Source organism: Brassica rapa, chromosome A06, assembly GCF_000309985.2.
Source record: "Brassica rapa cultivar Chiifu-401-42 chromosome A06, CAAS_Brap_v3.01, whole genome shotgun sequence".
NCBI classification, from domain to species: domain Eukaryota; kingdom Viridiplantae; phylum Streptophyta; class Magnoliopsida; order Brassicales; family Brassicaceae; genus Brassica; species Brassica rapa.
The window spans coordinates 25,766,088-25,787,704 of NC_024800.2; the positions used below are offsets into that span (position 1 = coordinate 25,766,088).

The 21,617-nt window shown below is 32.8% G+C and overlaps 6 protein-coding genes across 6 annotated transcripts; 3 read left to right on the forward strand and 3 right to left on the reverse strand.

Annotated features, from left to right (window-relative positions):
* The first annotated feature begins 323 nt into the window (after window positions 1–323).
* LOC103875349 (serine/threonine-protein phosphatase 2A 65 kDa regulatory subunit A beta isoform) lies at window positions 324–4,580 on the forward strand. Its single transcript, XM_009153863.2, has 13 exons — window positions 324–539; window positions 653–1,070; window positions 1,726–1,972; window positions 2,194–2,306; window positions 2,404–2,483; window positions 2,652–2,793; window positions 2,905–2,985; window positions 3,176–3,280; window positions 3,411–3,593; window positions 3,684–3,776; window positions 3,852–3,991; window positions 4,084–4,150; window positions 4,234–4,580. The coding sequence occupies exons 2-13, from the start codon at window positions 678–680 to the stop codon at window positions 4,351–4,353; spliced, it is 1,764 nt and encodes a 587-aa protein (XP_009152111.1). The 5' UTR covers window positions 324–539; window positions 653–677; the 3' UTR covers window positions 4,354–4,580.
* A 235-nt stretch (window positions 4,581–4,815) lies between these two features.
* Window positions 4,816–7,331, forward strand: LOC103875350. The gene is made up of 4 exons (XM_033273083.1): window positions 4,816–6,190; window positions 6,301–6,458; window positions 6,656–6,808; window positions 6,891–7,331. The coding sequence occupies exons 1-4, from the start codon at window positions 5,941–5,943 to the stop codon at window positions 7,212–7,214; spliced, it is 885 nt and encodes a 294-aa protein (XP_033128974.1). The 5' UTR covers window positions 4,816–5,940; the 3' UTR covers window positions 7,215–7,331.
* Window positions 7,332–13,018: 5,687 nt separating this feature from the next.
* Window positions 13,019–15,717, reverse strand: LOC103875351 (transcription factor HHO1). The gene is made up of 5 exons (XM_009153864.3): window positions 15,165–15,717; window positions 14,630–14,922; window positions 13,894–14,188; window positions 13,722–13,798; window positions 13,019–13,484 (listed from the first exon to the last, which is right to left on the reverse strand). Exons 1-5 carry the CDS (start codon window positions 15,307–15,309, stop codon window positions 13,158–13,160), a joined length of 1,137 nt encoding a protein of 378 aa, XP_009152112.1. The 5' UTR covers window positions 15,310–15,717; the 3' UTR covers window positions 13,019–13,157.
* Window positions 15,718–15,733: 16 nt separating this feature from the next.
* Window positions 15,734–18,659, reverse strand: LOC103875422 (allene oxide cyclase 3, chloroplastic). The gene is made up of 2 exons (XM_009153938.3): window positions 18,638–18,659; window positions 15,734–18,255 (listed from the first exon to the last, which is right to left on the reverse strand). Exons 1-2 carry the CDS (start codon window positions 18,657–18,659, stop codon window positions 17,660–17,662), a joined length of 618 nt encoding a protein of 205 aa, XP_009152186.2. The 3' UTR covers window positions 15,734–17,659.
* Window positions 18,660–18,994: 335 nt separating this feature from the next.
* LOC103875423 (cytochrome P450 705A22-like) lies at window positions 18,995–19,243 on the forward strand. Its single transcript, XM_033273581.1, has one exon. The coding sequence runs from the start codon at window positions 18,995–18,997 to the stop codon at window positions 19,241–19,243; it is 249 nt and encodes an 82-aa protein (XP_033129472.1).
* A 401-nt stretch (window positions 19,244–19,644) lies between these two features.
* Window positions 19,645–21,605, reverse strand: LOC103875352 (allene oxide cyclase 2, chloroplastic). The gene is made up of 2 exons (XM_009153865.3): window positions 20,416–21,605; window positions 19,645–20,295 (listed from the first exon to the last, which is right to left on the reverse strand). The coding sequence occupies exons 1-2, from the start codon at window positions 20,645–20,647 to the stop codon at window positions 19,769–19,771; spliced, it is 759 nt and encodes a 252-aa protein (XP_009152113.2). The 5' UTR covers window positions 20,648–21,605; the 3' UTR covers window positions 19,645–19,768.
* Window positions 21,606–21,617: the final 12 nt, after the last annotated feature.

Sequence of the window (21,617 nt, forward strand, 5' to 3'; positions counted from 1 at the left end):
TTAAAATTGGATTTATAAACTTTATAAATGATTATTAAACATTTATAAATTATTTTTAAAAAATAGTTTAATCTTTTTTCATCACAAATTTATGGTATTCATGAAAACAGTTATCCTTTGAAAGTAAATCTAAAAATAGTATCAAATTTATGGTAAAATTAAAATTTTCCCGAAAATAATAAGAAACTAAATCTATAATTTTTTATATGAAAATTCCTACCCCCCTCCGCCCCCCCCCCCCCCCCCCCCCCCCCCCCCCAAAAAGGAGTTTTATCCTCACATTTCCATCTGATTTTCTTCTGTCTATCATCTCGAGGAGGAACAACACTTTGGAAAAACTAATGGGCCATATACAGCCCATTTAGAGAATATGATTTCAAGCCCACCTCAATAATCGCTTGAAGACTAGTTCGTAGGAAAAAGGTTCGAGAAAGATCTCTCTCTCTCTCTCTCTCTCTCAGTCGTCTTCTTCCCGGTCTCAATCGGTAGATCGCTCGGAGAATATTTGCATCAGCCTCCGTGAAGGCGCCAACGAATCGGTAAATCCGTTTTCATTTCATTCGAATCGAAGTAAATTCAATTCAGATCTTCTTTCTCTTCCTTAGTTTCTTCTCCTAATTGCTCGCGTTTGCGATTTCTCTGATGGTATCAGGTGAGAATCGAACTTTCGATCAAAGATGTCGATGACCGACGAGCCGCTTTACCCCATCGCTGTCCTCATAGACGAGCTTAAGAACGATGACATTCAGCTAAGGTTGAATTCGATCAGGAGGCTTTCCACGATCGCTCGCGCTCTCGGCGAGGAGAGGACGAGGAAGGAGCTGATTCCCTTTCTGAGCGAAAACAATGACGATGACGATGAGGTGCTGCTTGCAATGGCTGAAGAGTTGGGAGTGTTTATTCCTTACGTTGGTGGCGTTGAGCACGCGCACGTTCTGCTTCCACCGTTGGAGACGCTCTCCACGGTTGAGGAGACTTGTGTGAGGGAGAAAGCTGTTGAGTCGCTTTGTAGAGTTGGGTCTCAGATGAAGGAGAGTGACTTGGTTGAGCATTTCATTCCGTTGGTTAAGGTTAGACAAGAGAGGAGGATAACAACTCGTGGTTTCATTTCATTTATCGACCGTATCAAGATTATAGAAAACACAAAGATAAGGAAATATCTAGAAAATATAGACGAATCAAGAATAATATTGAAAGATCAAGATTATGTTAGAATCCTCACTCATATGAGAAATTATTTCCATTTTGCATATGTTTATATAGAGAATGAAGTTATATTGGATAATAAGTTACAATATGCGTATGTTTTATATAGAGATTGAAGTTAAAAGTTATATTAGAATTTTATAGGAAATAAGTTACTGTATGCGTATGTTTGTTTATAGAGAATGAAGTTATATTAGACTCTCATAAGAAATAAGTTACAATATGCATATATATGTTCTTATAGAGATTGAAACTATATTAGACTCTCATAAGAAATAAGTTGGAATATGCATATGTTTATACAGTGATTGGAGTTATATTAGACTCTCAAAGTTTTGGAATAGACAACTGCTAGGTTGAAAACAATGAGACCATACTGGTTTTTCTAGGGTGTTTTTCCGGATGTTTATGTGACTGGCCATCTTTATTGAAAGCGAAGTAGATGTTTTTCCTTAAGAGCTTTGCATAATGTATTGTTGAAATGAAGAATTTACTGAAGATTTACTCCCTGTGTAACAGAGACTTGCAGCTGGTGAGTGGTTCACAGCCAGAGTATCAGCTTGTGGGGTTTTCCATATTGCATACCCTAGCGCCCCAGATGCGGTGAAGACTGAGTTGAGATCAATATATACCCAGCTCTGTCAAGATGATATGCCAATGGTGCGAAGAGCTGCAGCAACCAATCTGGGGAAATTTGCTGCTACTATTGAATCAGCTCATTTGAAGACTGACGTTATGTCTATGTTTGATGATCTTACTCAAGATGGTAATTTCTTATCTGTTATGGTTCACACTGTCTCTTTGCTGCTTGTTTAAGCATGTAATTGTCCAACCGGTATAAAATATGCCAACAGGATGTATAAACGTTATGGCCAACAAGATTTAAAATGCATTAGCTGAAGTTAAACATGATGTGATTGCCTGTATGTCTATTTAGTTATCTAGCATTATTTTCATCTTACGCTTCTTCATTGTCTTTCATATCAGATCAAGATTCCGTTAGATTATTGGCGGTTGAGGGTTGTGCTGCTCTTGGGAAATTGTTGGAGCCTCAGGACTGTGTTGCGCACATTCTTCCCGTCATTGTTAATTTCTCGCAGGTAATCGTGTGTGCTAATTGCTTAGTCTTTATTATGATGATCCTTGTATAAACCACACTTATGAGATGTTTAATCTTTGCACTTTGTCACTGAGCAGGATAAGTCTTGGCGTGTGCGTTACATGGTAGCAAATCAGCTTTATGAGCTTTGTGAAGCCGTGGGACCTGAGCCTACTAGGTAAGGAGTCTTGGATAAACATGTAGTATGTTTTAATGAAGTTCTTTTGGCCTATTGCATAATATGCATTTTTATATTGGATTACCTCTTCAGAGGTATGATTATCAATATATTTGATGATACCCCTTGCTTCTTCCTAATACTATTTAATGTTCCTTCTATATCAAGGACGGAACTGGTGCCTGCATATGTGCGTCTACTTCGTGACAATGAGGCTGAAGTACGCATAGCGGCTGCTGGAAAAGTTACTAAGTTTTGTCGGATCCTAAACCCTGAACTTGCTATTCAGCACATTCTCCCGTGTGTAAAGGTACATTCTTCAGAGACTTGTGTGAGAATCTCAATTTTTTTAAAGAATCGTTGACTCAACACTTAGAAGCTGTTACGTATTACTTATAGTTTCTTTTAATTCTACTTGTAGGAGCTATCAACAGACTCATCTCAACACGTCAGATCTGCATTGGCCTCAGTTATAATGGGAATGGCTCCGGTCTTGGGCAAGGTAAGAGAGTTCAGAAACATAGATGGTTGTTGACTTACCCTTTCGTTCAATAATTGTGCCTAGAAAGTGCTCATAAGTCATAACCGTTATCGTCTGCAGTAAATCAAAGTGGATTTCATATACAAAGAGATTTTGGTTGATTGTGTATGTTGTTGCAGATTTTAACTTTTACATCGATTTTTCATTGCAGGATGCCACAATTGAGCATCTCCTTCCAATCTTTCTTTCTCTGTTGAAAGATGAGTTTCCTGATGTACGCTTGAACATTATCAGCAAACTTGACCAAGTGAACCAGGTTTGTTTATGACCAAGTTACCCAACTTTTATTTCTCATGTCAATGGTTTCACAAATATCATGTTACTCTTTTTAACTTGACTTCAATTTTTTTTCGCTTATGTGATTTCAATATTTTTATATTTGGCAGGTTATTGGGATAGATCTGCTATCACAATCCTTGTTGCCAGCAATTGTAGAACTTGCTGAAGATAGACACTGGAGAGTAAGACTTGCTATCATTGAGTACATACCTTTGTTGGCAAGTCAGTTAGGTGTTGGCTTCTTTGACGATAAGCTTGGCGCTCTTTGCATGCAATGGTTACAAGACAAGGTTCTGCTTTCTCTCTCAAACCAAAGATAAGCTTAAATAACAAATCAGTTTCCCCTTATAGAAAATTGAAGTAATGGTCTCTTCATTCAGGTTCACTCAATCCGCGAGGCTGCTGCAAACAATGTGAAGCGGCTTGCTGAGGAATTTGGTCCTGAGTGGGCAATGCAGCATATAGTTCCTCAGGTATGTCTAGATTTTAGAAGAATCAGTATTTACCATCTTATTAGAGCTAACCAATGGTTTTTCATTAATCTGCAGGTTCTTGAGATGATCAACAACCCTCACTATCTATACCGTATGACCATTTTGCGTGCGGTTTCTCTTCTTGCACCAGTGATGGGCTCAGAGATCACATGCTCCAAGCTCTTACCTGTAGTGATGACTGCGGCTAAAGACAGGCAAGTTCTCATTGTGAACTAGTTATTGACTCGCATGATTTTGCTTCAAACATTTTAAGTGTATAAACAAGATTATTTTTTTACTACCACAGAGTTCCAAACATCAAATTCAACGTCGCTAAGGTGCTTCAATCCCTCATTCCAATTGTCGATCAATCGGTAGGTGTATATATATGTCTAAACATTCAGAACATCCATCTGGTTTTGTTTTAATTTTTGGTTTGGTGGTAAAAAAATAAAAGGTTGTCGAGAAGACGATTCGTCCTGGGCTTGTGGAGCTAAGCGAGGATCCAGATGTTGATGTTAGGTTCTTTGCAAACGAAGCTCTTCAATCTATTGATAATGTGATGATGTCTAGCTAAAAAAACTTTTAAATCTCTGTCTATCTCTCTCCCTCTCCCTGGTTTTATATTTGATGCAATATTCTGAACTCTCAAGACTTTGTAACGCAAGTAACTGAGAACTCTTGTTTTGTGTTTTTTTTTCTTTCATGCAAACAGCCTAAGTTGTCTACTGTCTTGTGTTATGTTGTGGTTGTTTTTTTTTTGTAAGTTGTCCGTTTTAGTTATTGAACATTTTTCGCAGAACATGTATGTTTCCCTTCAGTCTATTACAACTGTCAGCCTTCCTCATCGTTTTGAATGGTTGTTGAATCTCCTACAGTTGGAACTAATCGGACCAACATGTTGGCACACATGTTCGTTATAAAAGATTACATTATCAAAATCCATCTAATTATAACTGGAAAAATATTGTTATATATCAAGTCTGAATGTAAGGATTAGGTCCTGGCATGAAAATTGTTCATTGTTTAAAGACATGAGAATCTCAATGTGATTGTGAAAACAGTCGATTCTGAATTTTTTTGGTTGACTCTATACACCCCTTCGTAATGACTTCTCTTGCACAAATTCCCCGGAAATATCATATCGTGGATTAGTGTTTTTTTTTTTGTAACTTATATCGTGGATTAGTTTAAATTAATTAAACAATATGATTAGAAAACTACAGTTATTTTTAACCATATTTAACTAACAAATCAAACTACTTACATTACATTTATATGTTGCCAAATCTATTTGCTTAGAAGAGTATATAATGATTTAGGTTTAGTTGTACAAGTAGTTTTGATTTTAGAGAAAAGGTCTCTGAAAAAACGTAGGCTTGTTTTGATCAAAAAAAAAAAAAAAACGTAGGCTTGTTTAAATTCAAATTTTATTTTATTTCCTTTTTCCACAATCACAATCAAATTATACGAATTTCTCAAAACCCTCCTGAAAATAATTTCCTAACAATCGCTATTTTTATTAATATCATGATTTCACTCTCCTCTGTGGAATAGGATGAGTTAATTATTTTTATGGTTATATAGAAATACATCGAATCCTAAACTTCATCCTTATCTCTTTGTGTGTTCTTCTTCGTGTTGTCCTCGTCTACAAGTTACATTATCAAGTGTCTGTAACGAGACAAAGACAATGCTGCGTTACTTTATTCCCATACCTAAAACCAAAACGGTAAATTTTAAAATTTCTCTCTTTATCCTTCGTTATTATTAGTCGATTTCGTCTAGTGGTTTACCTTGTCATCGAATGTTTCACAGTAGTATTAGGTTTTGATTAATGTCTCCGAGAAAATTAACAGCAGAGCCTTCTTTGGTTTTAAACAGATTGTTTTGGGGAATGTGATCAAGTTTACGGAAAAGGAAACGAAAACTGAGCTTAACATAAGCTTGAGTCGTAAACAAGTGGAAGATTCCATTGGTAGAAGCTCCCATGGAGTTGAGGCTATTGTTAGAGAGGTAAAATCTTTTTGAAAGAGCATATGAACATCTCTTTTTAGGGTTTATTTTTTTCTTAGTCAAAGTTAGAGGGTTATTTAATAGTCATTCTTGTTTTTTTTTTCAGGATCTTGTTAGAATTAAAGCGTACCTTCTTTTTCTCCGATATATGATAGATCACATGAATAAGCCTTGTAATCAAGAAATCAGTAATCGTTTCACTAAAAATCTCATGATACGATGGAGCAGTGGTTTGAACTTAGATTGCAAGTCTTCTAATGGTCTAAGCCTTGCGAGTATATTTCAGCCTAAATCTACACCATTCTTCCAGTCTAAAGATATGTTGTTTGAGCTTCATATGATACTATTTATCTACGCTCTGAAGCTCAGGGAGAAGGCAATGGTGTTAGCCTCCAAAGGTTATTATCTTTCTTTCTATACTAAAGAAATATTTTAGGCATGGGCTTAACGATGTGTTTTCTTTTCTCTATAACTGGGTGATAACTTAGTTTATGTTGATTTAAAGCAGATATGGTGGAATCCACAAAGGCATATAGAGAAGCAGCTGGTGTTTTTGACTCTGTATGTAAGATTGGTCATACTGATTGGTCATATATCGAGAAGTTTCCGGAGTTAACATCTCCCGTTTGCTCCTCTTTGAAGCTCCTTTGTTTAGCTGAAGGACAGGTCAGTTTTCTCATTTTGCTTACAGTAGATTTTGACTAAAGGCTATAACCAACATTGTCAGTTTTGGCTATAACCAAATATTTTTGTGATTGCTACATGAAAAAGCTAGCACTTTTTCACACACGGATGTTGATAAGTACCTTTAGGTTTATTAGGGCTTTGTCCCTTAAATAATCTGCTGAACATTTTCTAAACAGGCTGTGACGGCAAGTAAGGCCAAAGAGAAGGGGACAAGTGCAAGTCTAGTGGCAAAGCTCCATTACGGTGTCACACAATTTGTTGCTGAAGCCAATGCTTCTCTCTTATCCAAAACTAACACCCAAGTTAAACAACTCTCATCACGATTTTTGGTAAGTCCTTATTCGTCGCATAATCTTGAAGAGCTTGAGTATGTTCTTGAATTAGAGTTTCTCCTGATTTTGATAAAATCAGGATTATGTATCGACATTGGGAGCTTTGCACGAGCTAAAGAGTGGAAAACACTTAGCTGAAAGCTTGGAATCGGAAGGGGAATTAGGAGAAGCCATTGGAGTCTTGCGCCGTTCGTTGGCCAGAGCAAAACTGACGACTCAGTGCCGGAGTGACACGTGGAAATCGATCTTCAAGAAGGAGAGAGAGCAGGTGATTACAATGATGAACAAGTACGAGAGTTTAAACGAATCCATGATGCTTCAGCGTATCCCTTTAGAAGCTGACTTGCCTACTCTTCAAGGTGATAAGATTGTAAAGCTAATCCCTTACATTGACACCAAATAGATGAAAGAACTTAACTTTGAGTTCTTGTAAGAAACCAAGCTAATCCCTTACGTTTATACGGGTTTTATTTTCTTTTGGCGCCTATTTTCTTATTCAAATACTAGTGAACAAAATAATAATAAAATTTTTTTGAGCGAGGTGTGCATTGAGATTTTTGTTTTCTACGAAAAAAAATAGTCATAATAATTAATGTATGAATTTATTCTCCCTCTGTTTTCTTATTTTCTTTTTTTCCTTATTCCAAAGATATTCTTCAGATTTTCTAATGGAATTATTTATACAACACCATGTTTCGCTGTACTGCATTACAATTAGATCTGACAGCAAGAATATGCGTTTTAATTAATAACACTAGATTTTGACCCGTGCAACCGCACGGATGTTTGTTTTCACTTTTTTATAGATAAATTATTGTTGTAAAACATAAGTGGTATATATTTTTAATGTTAATCATATACTTAAATATTTATATAACTATTTCAAATACAATAATTTTATAATTTACATGTTATAATTAATTAATTGTTTAAACCTTATGTATTTTCCACTTCTTATTATATATTTATCTTATTGTATTTGCATTTAGTTATTAAGCAAATTAATATATTCATGAGAAAATATATTTTAAAAATATTTTGTATTTAATTTAGGATAAATTTTGACCCGAATTTCAAAACTGGATTTCTTTTTACCAATATTTTTATGCTTATTTATTTTAGATAATTTATTATTGTATATATAAAACTGTAAGATGTGTTAATTTTTAAACATGTATTATATAGTTTGTTAATTTTAAGCCGTTCTATCATCATATTATATTTTAAATAAATAGTTTATATTTATGAAAATAACATTTATAAATTTATCGATTGAATATAATTTATCATATTTATTTTAGTATAATAATTATATTTTAACATGATCATGACTATAAAAGTAGATAGAATATGATATAATTTATTTTCTTTCATTTCTAAACGATAACTTAAAATACATTAAGTTATTGTTTAAATATTTTTACACAGATTTATTAGAATTTTTAAAATATAATATATAAATATATATTATATTTAAAATGAAAATATATTATGATTAAAGTAGTTACAAAGATTTTATATTATTAACTTTATAGAAATACATGTTAATTTTTATACATATATTTTATAGTTTGATAATGTTAACCCATCTTACCAACATATTAGATTTTATTTTTGAACATAAATATTTTATAATTACGAAAATAAAATATATAAATATATAAATTTAATACAATTTTATTATATTTAGCTCAATATAATAATTTTATTTTAATATGATTGATTATGGTTATATAATAAATAAAATATTATAGATTTTTTTATTTTTCATTTTATATAACTGAATATATTAATGTATAATAATATTTTAAACTAATTTTGAAATTAGTGAAAATATTTAAATATAATTTTGAAAATGAAGATCTTGTAAAAATCTTTTCAAACAGATTTGTTAGACTTTTAAAATAAATATATTTATATTTAAAATGAAAAGATATCAAAAGATATTATTATTAAAATATTTTAAAAATTCTATTTATTATTAGTCTAAATTAAAATGTACTATGAATTTCTATGAATAGGTCCATTAGGTCCATTTTAAAAAAAAATCACACATGAATCAATGTTGTGACTTCTGTTTTAATATATAAGATTTTAGCAATATAAATAAATAAATAAATAAAGATTCCTAATTTTAAAAATCAATTATACCAAAGGTATTAGCTAGTGTTAACTATTTCAAAGTTATTGGCTTAAAACATACGCAATTATTTTTACAAAATAATATTTAACTTTCAATTAAAAATATTCACCCACAATGTAAACTGTAAATAAGTAAGATTATTAAGATTATAAGGAAAGAAAGCAAAAATATTTATGATTTAAAAAAATGGTCTCAAATGTATTTGTACTACGCGATTTGATAGTTAAAATTTGTACTACTGTCGTACCTTGTACCACCTATTTAATAGCAAAAACAGAAGATGCTGCTTTCTGTACTTTTTTTTTATTTTGGTTAAGATGTTTTCGTACTACTTCCATGATAAAGGATGTAATCAAAGGGTACAACACTTGGAATATTTCCCACGAGGCATCAATAAGAACCATACTCAAAAAAATTTGGTTTTGTTTCCATCTAATAACCATCAACGACTTTTAATATAGTCCAAAGTTGTCGGCAAAACATGAAATAGTTTCCTAACATTTTAAAATTATGAAGAATTTGTAGTTTATTTGAGTTCGGCTCAATTTTTTTTGTCTCTAACCCAAATTGCGTGCAAATGCCAAGAGCACTCAACGATGAGATAACGAGTTTTCGTAACAATAAATTCCAAAATTAAGTTTTTGCAGAAGTAATTAACTGAATAAATGAATATTAACTAAGTCATCTTGACCTATAGTAAAATAATTCCAGCTGAAACTTTTATCTTGGGTTCGATTCAATTAACCGTATAATTTAGATGTATTAGTTGTGTATCAAGATGCAAGATTTTGTGCTATTAGTTTTTGGCCGTAGAAATTTTTAAAGATCTTCATGGACATAAAAAAATAAACTAAATAATGATATTTCATTCGAGAATTCATATATGGACCACACCACCCTTTTAAAATTAATCAAGACTTCTATATGGATCCTCGAAACTCCTGAAATTTAAAAATTATTATTATTATTAAAAAGATAATTGATTTGTTTTAAAAAGATTCATGTTTTAAATTAAAATTTATTTAAAACTAAGTTTTAATATTTTCAATGCGGTACTTAATTGAAAATTATAAACTTTAAAAAAATATATTTATTAAAATTTTATTGGCTAAAAATTATCAGAAATAGTTAATTACAACAAATAATGTGTTGATAATCAAAAATTAATATATATAAAATTATAAAACATACATTTTTTCAAATAGATAGATTACTGTTTATTCTATGTGAATATATGTTACGGGAACTAGAAAATATTCTCTTTGTTTTTCAAAGATAAATATTTTTTTTTAAAAAAATTACTTCAATATATATATATATATATATATATATATATATATATATTTTTTTTTTTTTTATTAGTTAGTAAGGATATATTATAAATTTCCAAAAATAACACTTATTCAAATATTGATGAATTAAATTTATGAAAATATCTAAACACATAAAATAATATATTTATGATTATTTTTAATATATTTTAATATGTGAAACATAAAACATGCATTATTTAAAAAGAAAAAAATAGTAAATAAATATACGGAGGTTTCTGACTTTATCTCAAATTTGATATTGTTTTAAAAAAATTTTAAATGATAACCATTTTATAAATACTTTAAATTTATTATGAAAAAAACAAAATTAACCTTATTAAATTATTTATCAATGTTTTAAAAATTATTTATAGAGGTTTATAAACCTCGTTCCACCCTTAAATACTAAACTCTAAACAATAACTATTAAACCTTAAATGGCAAAATCTAAACGTTTGGATATTTTCGATTGATTGTATTTTTGAAAGTGGTATTTAATTTAATGTATTTCAATCAAGTTTTCATAAATATATTATAATATTAATTGTTATATATTATGTGCAGCTGTGGGGCAGTTCATATTAATTTAATTTAAACTTAATCGTGTAACTTTTAATAGAAAATTATGTAATATTTTTTTTTTGATATCCGTAGAGAATCTAAGGCGGTAAGTTCAGACTAAACCTTATAAAACCTTCTATCCGGATACACCAAAGCGACTCGAACCCAGGACGAACATTCCAACTGGAGTTCTATTACCACTATACCAAGAGCTCTCGGTTAAATCATGTAATATTGAGAAACATATGTTCCCATTTCGACTGGTTTGGCATGTGGGCATCATCATCGTGGATGGAAGAAAGAAATTTTGAAAGACTGATTTATTAATTTACCCATATAAGACTATATCACATTGTCAAACTTGGTTTGATAGATCATAATCTCATTTGGAGAAGCTTAAAACGAGATTAGCACAAACTTTAAATAATGTTTTTATCACTTTAAATAATGTTCACATTAACTATTCTGTTTATACGTGAATGTGACAAACATAGAATGAACTAACGTTAAACAATTACTAATTAGGTCTAGTCGAATATTCCATATGAATATAACATTAGTATATTACGAGAACTAGACCAAGAAAAGCATTGGTTGCTTTTATTCTTCATGTTTTGATATCGTCCTAAAGTTAGCATCAAGAGCTGTTTAGGCTTTTAGTAACTGCGAAAGGTCGCATAAAAACCTGCTTTGATTAGCTTAACCCATCCCTGACCTATTAATAATCATATCTTGAGGAAACCCTAATCAGAATCCTGTACTTTTTGATCTATCATCAAAATATTGAATTTATTAATATATACACATATCTATAGAATCTTATATATTGTTAAAATATTAAGATTTGAAATAGATCGAACCGTCATATCGAAAACGTCAATAGCTCTTCTCTAGATTCAAGTTCCCCATGGTTTTCCTATTAAAATTTGACATCATATTTTCATCTAATTTTCCAACTAATCCACGACATTTAATTTTATTTTTAATACATTCATTGTAACATTCAACTGTAAAAAAAATATTTAACATTTCATCAAATTGATGAAAAATAAAATAATATTAATATAGAGCCATATATTTGAGCTTTGTCGTAAGCTTAGCAACTATTCCACATTTCTAATTATAAAAGTGTTTAAAGTGTAAAAATTCATTTCATGACTAAATCTTGATTTTGAGTTAAGCTTTACGTAGTAGTTACAAAACTGTAGTATTACTTTAATACTAAAATGAAAGGCAACAAATAAAGAATGAACTTATAAAAAAAAAGACTGATACACTCAACGAAAAAGGAGCCAACCTGCACATTTGTATCAATAATCAAGCAATAAGAGAATAAAGTCTTAACTGGAAAGTTAAGAGTTATATTTTATTATACAGGAAAATTAGATTATGCTCTTCAGATTCCGGCATATTCTTCACATGAATGAAACCATGTAATGTCTTCCGACTTGCAAGTTCCTGGTCTTTTTGTATAGCATACAAATATTTTAGATTTTCTTCTTTTTCCAAAGATATAGTATGTTTTCTCTAATGTCATCTGTGTGACTGTATCTTATAACTATATGATTAGTATACATAAACGTGGCCGACAATACATATATTTAGGGCAAGAAATATTATATTTGTGATGGCTAAAGTTCTAAAAATATGTTAATATCAATACTTTCGCTTCTGTATGCATGACTTTATAGAGATTTAAAAAGATTAAAAACGAATTGGAAGAAGACGTTTTATATACTACTAGTTCATGTAACGGTTTCAATGCATTCCATCTGTACATGTTTAGACTAGTCCAAAACGATGTGGTCAAAATATATATTCATTTAATGTAATGCGCCGTGCCAATTAATCAACGTAATTATTTAGAGTTTTTACATATCAGCTGTAAATTCAATAGTTGGATACATCTTTAATTTATATAATACTCTCTCTTTTTCACCAAAATATCATTTTATCACTTTTTCTTATTACAAAAAGAATATCATTTTAAAATTCTAAACTAATTTTATATTTAACTCAGACTTAATATTAATTTTAATATATTGATCTTATAAATAATTTTATTTATTTTAAATACTATTGATCAAATACGTATGACTAATAAAAATATAAGCACATTATAACTATTTTTAAATTTTTGTAAAAGGTGTCAAATTGATTTTTTTTTTTTGCGAAACAAAGAGATAACAATGTGTAAAAAATACGATCAAAGTCACATTTATCCTATGTGGAGTATAATAGTATATTCAAATTGTCGCTCCAAACATCTATATATAAACTCTTTCATTTCAATGCCTATATCCTTTTATTATATAATTATCAAAATGACTTATGACATTTTTGCATCTTTAGTCTTTGTACGAGTGGAAGAAGACATTGCTGGTGAGCTACACCGAACAATTCCTTTGTCAGAGCATCTTGATATTTCTTCCGAAATCTCCCCACCAAAATTTGAATGGCTCGGCCACTCCGACGGTAATGGGCTGGCCATAGGCCCATAAATCCCGGTGGTTGTCTCACGTGATGCGACTGCGTTCGCCTTGGAGTGGCTAGCCTGTGGGACCCAAATTCCACCGACGACCACGAAATGTTGAGTTTGAGAGTCTCTGTTGTTAGGAATTGTTTGGCTAGGTCGTCTTGTATGCAGCCTGTATTTCTATTTATTATCCAAGAAAAAAAAATAAAAGATAAAAAAAATTAGCAAAAAAATGTAGGGAAACTTTTTGAAGAAAATAAATTCAGTCAGTTGCTTTTAAAAAGGATATATATACCGACAAACTTTAACTGTAGTATTCAAAATCCACGTGCGCAAGTGTCTTAATTTGGCATAGAAACATATTTAAATTTTCTACCAATTATGGAAATTCTATTTCTAAATTTTACTTTTACTAACCTGTAAATGACTCTTGACTTCATCATTTGTTAACCCGTCAACCTTCATAAGCTCTCTAATCTGTTTCGGCGTAGCTACTGCAAAATCCCATTACGGTACCAATTAATCGACTTTCATGAACCCTAATCAGAATATGGATATTAAAAATGTCAAATGAAATCAAGAAACGCACCATGAGGACCACCAAGCTGTTTAAGAGCGTTCAAGAAGCGTATGTGCAACTCATGCGACCAACACCTCCTCTGCTTTCTTTGCCCTCTCCGACTGCTGCTACCGCCGCTGCCACCGCTTCCGTCTCTCTCAGCCTCCGTCTGTTGTCGACCGCTCCCGCTGCTAGTAGTCGCAAGAGATATAATATAGTCATTTTTTTCGTTGCTTTCATAGCATGGCGGCTGATGAGACCCTGCTCCATTGTCATTTTCTTTGATCGGTTCTACCAACGTTTGTGTTTCTTGTTGTGAGCGCTCCTGAAAACGCAAGACACGTATAAGCTTGAGACTATTGTTTATCTTTAGCACTTTTTAAGCTGTGAACGTAAAAGCCAAACGGAGAACTCCATATATATTAGCCCTTTTTCAAAAAGAAAAAAAAACTCCATATATATCTGCGTTTTGCATTTATTTAGTTATTTGTAAACTTATTTTATAATGAACAATGTTTTACATTACAAAAACGTTTTTTACTCATATTAACATGAACGCCTAAATTGCAATTGAAACAATAGAGGCCATAGTCTCTCTATTCTCATACATGTTTATCCTCAAAACAAATTAAAATGAAATTTCACGATTTTTTAAAACGCAAAGATTATGTTTATATTTCTAAAAATATCTGTGTTAAATTATATATATATATATATATAAACAAATAAATACATCAAGATGCAAAGCCCTTTATTAGTATCTTACCGATTTACTAACGGGAACTGCCTCAGGCTGGTTCCAAAGCTGAACAGACTTGAGCCATTCAGATTTCATGTTCTTGTCAACGAAATCTATGCCTGTGTCATGAGATTCGTGTTCAACATCATCAACCTCTTCTTCTTCCTCTTCCTCATCTGTGGAGGCTGAAGATTGTTTGATAGGTAGGAACAGATCCAAGACGGGTCCACATTCTCCGGTGGTCTGCTCCGAGCACTCTGGTTGTCCGTACAAGGTATCTGTCGTAGTCCCTGATATCTCCTTTTTATATGCCTCGATCGCTAAAGTTCCAAAACAATAAATAATTTGAATCTTTAGATCTAACACCAATCCACATATTTACACACGACTTCGTCTTAATATCTAATACATACTTATTGTAGATGTCAATATACATAAATCGGAATTTTCTGTTAGAATTTTGAATTTGCATCAGATCGAGATATTGCTACCAGTTACATCCCAAAATACGTTATATTATATATACAAACGAAGATGCATATGTATATGTATAGAATTATACCTTGAGTGACAAGCTCTAAGCAAAGAGGAAGCTCGCGTTGGAAGACATTGATCTTGCGGCGTTCTTCTTCGAGAGCTTCGATGTACTCACAACATTTTTCACGTTTCTCGTTATAATTCTTCATATTGCTTAAGCTCTTAATCATGGTGATTTTACAGATTAATCCACCTTTTTATAGCTGTGCAGTACTCTTTAAACAAAAGGGTGGGATTGTGTCTTTTTATAAAGATAGCAAATATATGGCTCTATAGGGTTTCTCAAGGATCATTATCTTGAAAGAGAAGTCGAGTCGTTGCATTGCAAGTCGAATCTTAGCTTTTGTTAATAAATTATGTATATACCTTGATCCCCCAATTTCATAGTATAATTATATACAATTCACAAATAATAATATGAAGGATTTGTCTTGTTGTAGTAGTGTGGATATGGAGTAGTGAATATTCGCCGTTATGATTGCAAGTTTTGTTTTTGTAGAATTGTTTAAAGATCATTTGGGTATATCCAAGCAAGTGTGTATTCTATATCTAGTAAAAATGTCTTTGTAGTAGGTGATTGGTTTGTTATGTTAGGAACTTCATATATATATATATGGAGTATTATTTATATATTTTACTAACGGATTTTAATTGGAACCAATGAATTTTCAGATGGTATTAGACTATCTGATTTGATATAAATATGTTTTTCTATACGGATATTGATGTATGTTTCAGTAGTGATATTTGGTTCGATCCAAACCGAATAAATGTTATTTAACATATATATTACTATAATGTATATATTCTCGTATATTATTTTCACATATAAACTCTAATCTTTTGTAATGTACATATTCTCGTATATTATTTTCACATACAAACTCTAATCAGTTTTAGTTTGATTTTTAGATAAATATTATGTCGTTTCTAAATTCAATACCTGAGCAAGAAAATTGAAATGCAAATCCTATATCAGCCGGCAACCCCCACACCAAGTAACGTGCATGAGCTATTTTTTTATAAGAACTAATTTCATCCATACAAAGTCTATATAAAACGTCGAAAATATTTTTGTAGTATCCCAAAATGAAAAGCCAAATGTCTCTTCGTGGATGGCCGAAACATGGCAGAAGAAAAAGCCGTACATGATAAACCTCAGTATATTTGTAAGAGATAAAAATTAAAATGTCAATAGGACCTTGACACTTTGTTGAATTCGTTGTAACCTTATCTGTAAATACAAATATTTTAGTGTTTATGTGTATATCCAGATAAACTGTGACTCTGTGATGCGAAGTCCAGAGTGCCTATATCTTGTGTTTTGACCGCTAATTTTAATTTCATCTATTACCAAGTAAACAAAATATGCGAATGTTACGTTCCAGTGTAATGGCGAGGCAATACTTTCCAATTCAAGACATATAATAATATGATAAACAGAAATATATATGCTGGGCTGTTGTTATATCCATCTTATTTTCAAATTTATATGAAGTTAAATGTGATACTAAAATCAAGGGCTCAACTAGCTGTGTCGAAAAAATGGTCGTCTCTGGAAATGGAGATTTGTGTTTGATGAGCTTATCTATTTTGATTAGATTGAAATATGTGCTTAATTAATAAATTAGTTGGCAAATATAGTCCAGAGAATTTTTACAAAAATAAATATATATAGTCCAGAGATGTGTATTATAAGCATTGGATTATAGTTGTCCCTTCGGAGTCTCAAAAAGCCAAATTGACCGTCAAGACCCTAAGCGACCGCAACTAAATAAAATAACACCATAATGTTTAATGGTTTATTATGAAGCCCATAACCCAATTTATATAGGCCTTAATTTGGGCTTTATTTATTTGAAAACACATCAGTTTTCCTTCCACATTTCCTCATTGTTCTTTTTTTTTTGGGCTACATCAAATTCACTACTTAATTAAAAGGGTCTATACAATCACTCTGTAGAACAGAGGAACAAGAGAGCAGACTTAGCTAGCCTAGACTTAGCAATGTAGTCAGCATCAACATTGGCTAAGCCAAGTACAAAAGAGAAAGATTGAGTGGAAGGTGCCCAAAGAATTTGAAGACTATTTCAATTTGAAGTTGTTGTTGTTCCATGATAAATACATCACATCAGACATCTTTTTTTTTTGGGTATATTCAGAGTTTGTTCTTTGATTTTATAAAATGGATTATTGTCATGTATATAACGTAATCATTTGCTTCTTCCATCAAATGCTTGTCCACCAAGTTTGTGTTTCTAGGTTTGCTTCATATGTTTTCTAGTTAATTACGTTCAGTTGGATGAAAAAAAGTAGGGATATAATAGAAAATGTTTCCTTGTTAACGTTCCAAGTTCTAGAAGACTTAAAAACAACAGAAGTCGCATCGTAATATTCCACCAACACATTACACAACTCATCCAAAGATCCGATTATAAACAAAACAATAATAGTATTTAAAAATTTTACCAAAAAAATAATAGTTTTTAAAACAACTAACACGGGGAAAAAACACAAAGTCTACTTCGTAAAGTTATTGATGGTTGCGCCTGGCTCCGTCACCTTAGCTTCCGGTGCAGGCTTCACGTCCTTCGGAGGAACCGGAGTTTCGGTGAACGCCGCCGGAAAATCGCCAGCAAGACCCTTGAGGTAAAAAGTGTAGAACAGTTTCGTCCGATACACAAGCTGACGTAGCTTAACCTGTCCGTACGCACCTTCGAAGATGCCGGTACCACCGGTGACGGCGAGGAACGTATCTTCGTAAGTCAAGTACTGTCCTTCTACGGACAACTGGCCGCAGTGTCCGAAGTAAAAGCTGTAATTGGCTTCGAACCTGTCGCCGTTCTTCTCCGGAACGTGTTGGATCAAGACGTAGAGACCGGCGGTGATTCCCACGCGCTTTTTGAGATCACCGGTGTAGAGTTTGTTGGTGAAAGGTACGAGATCGCCGAGACAGAGCTCTGGTTTCTTGCCGAGTTTTAGAACTGCTGGACTGTTTCGATCTCTTTCGTTGAGTTCGTACACGTTGAGCTCTTGGGTCTTACCTGAATAATAACAAGACACAGGTTTGAACTTAAAAGGTCTGTCCTTTACACGAAATTTGATATCAATTATTTCTCAAAAATTATGATATTTCGAACTGGGTAATTGGTTTTAAGATCAGATTAATGTTTTTACATAATCAATTTGCACATATTATATACGGCCATTCTCTCAGAAATATTTTTTTAAAAGTTTTTGTCACAATAACCTCCTCCTTAGTTTGAATTTTTCAGATTTTGAATAGATTCTAAATGGACTGAATTTTAATATGGTTCGATTTTGTTTTTGGCTGCTTCGGTTTTGGATTGAATACTATTGTGCATAATTAAGTAATATAGTAGATTAGAATTTATTGTAAAAGTCTGTTTATATTTTTAACTAAAAATTATTGATATCATAAAATTCCGGTTTGGAATTATATTAGTAAACTTAGGTTGATTTGACTATATAGCACACCCGTAATATATAAGAACTCCATTATGGGGGTGATTGGTAGTTGCTGTCCACAGCCCTATTTATTTTTACAGCACCAAATTCAAAGCAATCAAGCTTTAAATTTTTTTTTGAAACCACAGCTCTTAAAATAACCAACAGCTGTACAATTACTCTGTAGAGCCAAATATCCAAAGCAATTTTTTAGTGCTTTCCATAAAATTCTACAGCAATAAAATCTAAAGCCAAAGCAAAAAAATCTGAATTTTTTTCCACAGCAAAATTTTTAAAGCTACAGCCATTACCAATCAGACCCTATATTAGTAAGTATTTGAAATTGTAGGAGCAGGTGACACCTCTACAAAAACAATACAGTGGACAATGGCTGAAATTATCAACAACCCTAAGATCCTTGGGAGACTGAGAGAAGAAATTGATTCAGTAGTAGGGAAGACAAGATTGGTCCAAGAAACTGATCTACCAAGGGAATTTGAGCAAGGGTGTAAGGTAGGAGGGTTCTACATACCGGAGGGCACGTCTCTTTTAATTAATGTTTATGCTGTGATGAGAGATCCTGATGAGTTTAGACCAGAGAGGTTTCTAAGGGAAGAAAAAGAGAGAAGATATTGATTTTTGGTGCTGGAAGGAGAGGATGTCCTGGATCAAATCTTGCTTATATATTAGTAGGAGTCGCCATTGGAGTGATGGTGCAATGTTTTGATTGGGTAATCGAAGGAGAGAAAGTCAACATGGAAGAGGCTTCTGGAAAAGCTTTCTTGTCTTTGGCTCATGCTGTTAACTGCATTCCTCTTCCTCGTTTCCCATATCCTTTAATTTCCACTTTGTAGATTATCAATTTGTGAATTCGAGTTTCACTATATTTCCAAACATATCTATTGCACTTGGTTTTGTTTTATCAATAACATACATTATGGTATTATCAGCACACTAGCACATACCACTAGTTGACTAGTATATCAACATACTTTCATTTAGTTTGGTGAGAACGTGAATGGATTTGGACGAATATAAAAGTGAAGTTAATAGCTTTTAACTTCTTTTCTTGCAAGAAAATTTATATCTAGTAACTTGCTATTGTTCTTTATTAAAAATAATAATATTTCATTATACAAAGACACAAAAAGCATAATGAATTTAATTAGTAAAGTTACAAATAACTCCGCTAGGCTCCAATGTCTTAGCTTCCGGCGCAGGCTTCACGTCCTTGGATGGAGGAACCGGAGTCCCGGTGAGCTCCGCCGGCAAATCACCAGCAAGACCCTTGAGGTAAAAAGTGTATAACAGTTTTGTCGGATACACAAGCTGTTGAAGCTTGACCTGTCCGTAAGCACCTTCGAATATTCCAGTGCCACCGGTGATGGCGAGGAACGAGTCCTCGTACGTCAGGTACGGTCCTTGGACGGATAAGTGACCGTAGTCGCCGAAGTAGAAGCTGTAAGTGGCTTCGAACCGTTCACCTTTCTTCTCCGGGACGTGTGCGATCACGACGCAAAGACCGGCGGTGATTCCCACGCGCTTCTTGAGGTCGCCAGTGTAGAGTTTGTTGGTGAATGGGACGAGATCGCCGAGACCGAACGTTAGGCTAGCGGCGTTTTTCAGGATTTTTGGGCTGTGTCGGTCTAGTTCGTTGAGCTCGTACACGCTCAGTTCTTGAATTCTACCTGAATTTTCAAGAACAAAGAAAATAAAAAAACGAAAACTCAATTTGTGAATTTTGAGATCATGCTTAAAAATATATGAAATGTCCTCAAAAGACAAAAAAAAGGGATCAATGAACTTACTTGGTCTGGAGTTTTCGATATGTCCGTTCTGGGAGAGAGCTCGGGACAGAGTGAGGTTCTCGGGAGTGGAAGTTGAACGAGAGGAGAAACCCGAACCGTTGGATGAGATCCCAAGAGTCTTGAAGTGTTTAGAGAAACCGAGAAGAGAGTTACGATGAGATTGGTGGTTACAGGAGAGATTGTTGAGAGTTGTCGTGGAGATGGATTGGAGAGACATCGCATAAGAAGCCATTTGATCAAAGAGACTTTAAGACGCTGTGTTTTGGTTGAAAAGCTATGGTTTATGTTTTAGTGTGTTTGAGTTCTACGAATGTCAATGGTGTGTGCATATATATACATATTTCGATGATGAATTATTGTGATAAGTTAAACGTTCGTATAAAGTGATTTCCATGGTCGGCACGTGTGTGTGTGTGTGAATTTGAATTGTTGGGACAGATTGAAGAATTTGCATTTGGTTTTGGTCGGCACGTGGAAATGGTTGGTCCATGTGTTTGGTTGGAACTTGGATGACTTATGGTCGGTCCCTGAACCACATAAATAAAAATACAAAAACGTGCGATCCGTGAAGCTTAGAATGCATGAGTCTACTAACTACGTTCTTGGGCCAGATGTAAAGAAACCAAGACATTTGATTTAAATGCTTAGAGAAATAGCTTAAATAACTATTTATTAGAAATGGTTTCCTCTTTGGAAGGTTTGGACGGATAATGAAACAAATAGATAGGTCAGAATAATTGTGGTTAATACGAAACAAATGGATTGGACGGATCATCAAACAGTGCAGAATAAACGGATTGGACGAATTGTACCATCAATAAACAAAATAAAAAATATGAATGGAACTTATGATAATAAGAGTTTGTTACATACCTGTATAGTTTAGTAACTATTAAACTTGGACTAATATTTTCTAGTATTATTTTATCACTTGATAAAAATTTAACAAAATGAGAATTACATTTTTAAATTACATACTTTGGATCAAAAATAGCTCACAAAACATGAGACCCAAAAAAAACACAACGCACATGAGGAACATATGGTTTATCCCCTCTCCTCCGCACCGTACTTATTCTGGTACATCTCTCAAAGCCAATGATTATGTATAGCCTGTTCTTTTAGTTTATTATTTATTGACCATAAAAGTCCACTTTATAACACATGCTACTAGGTCTTTTCTGCACAATGACACTGATGTA

Coding starts and splice junctions, on each gene's coding strand:
- LOC103875349 (XM_009153863.2), top strand. CDS start 678: ATGTCGATGACCGACGAGCCGCTTTACCCCATCGCTGTCCTCATAGAC. Junction 1,071..1,725: donor ATTTCATTCCGTTGGTTAAG/GTTAGACAAGAG, acceptor CCTGTGTAACAG/AGACTTGCAGCTGGTGAGTG. Junction 3,281..3,410: donor AACTTGACCAAGTGAACCAG/GTTTGTTTATGA, acceptor TATATTTGGCAG/GTTATTGGGATAGATCTGCT.
- LOC103875350 (XM_033273083.1), top strand. CDS start 5,941: ATGATAGATCACATGAATAAGCCTTGTAATCAAGAAATCAGTAATCGT. Junction 6,191..6,300: donor AATGGTGTTAGCCTCCAAAG/GTTATTATCTTT, acceptor GATTTAAAGCAG/ATATGGTGGAATCCACAAAG. Junction 6,809..6,890: donor AACTCTCATCACGATTTTTG/GTAAGTCCTTAT, acceptor TGATAAAATCAG/GATTATGTATCGACATTGGG.
- LOC103875351 (XM_009153864.3), bottom strand. CDS start 15,309: ATGATTAAGAGCTTAAGCAATATGAAGAATTATAACGAGAAACGTGAA. Junction 14,923..15,164: donor CTTAGAGCTTGTCACTCAAG/GTATAATTCTAT, acceptor TTGGAACTTTAG/CGATCGAGGCATATAAAAAG. Junction 13,799..13,893: donor ACAGCTTGGTGGTCCTCATG/GTGCGTTTCTTG, acceptor GGGATTTTGCAG/TAGCTACGCCGAAACAGATT.
- LOC103875422 (XM_009153938.3), bottom strand. CDS start 18,659: ATGGAGTTCTTATATATTACGG. Junction 18,256..18,637: donor GGAGTTCTTATATATTACGG/GTGTGCTATATA, acceptor ATAATTTTTGAG/AAATAATTGATATCAAATTT.
- LOC103875423 (XM_033273581.1), top strand. CDS start 18,995: ATGGCTGAAATTATCAACAACCCTAAGATCCTTGGGAGACTGAGAGAA.
- LOC103875352 (XM_009153865.3), bottom strand. CDS start 20,647: ATGGCTTCTTATGCGATGTCTCTCCAATCCATCTCCACGACAACTCTC. Junction 20,296..20,415: donor TATCGAAAACTCCAGACCAA/GTAAGTTCATTG, acceptor TTGAAAATTCAG/GTAGAATTCAAGAACTGAGC.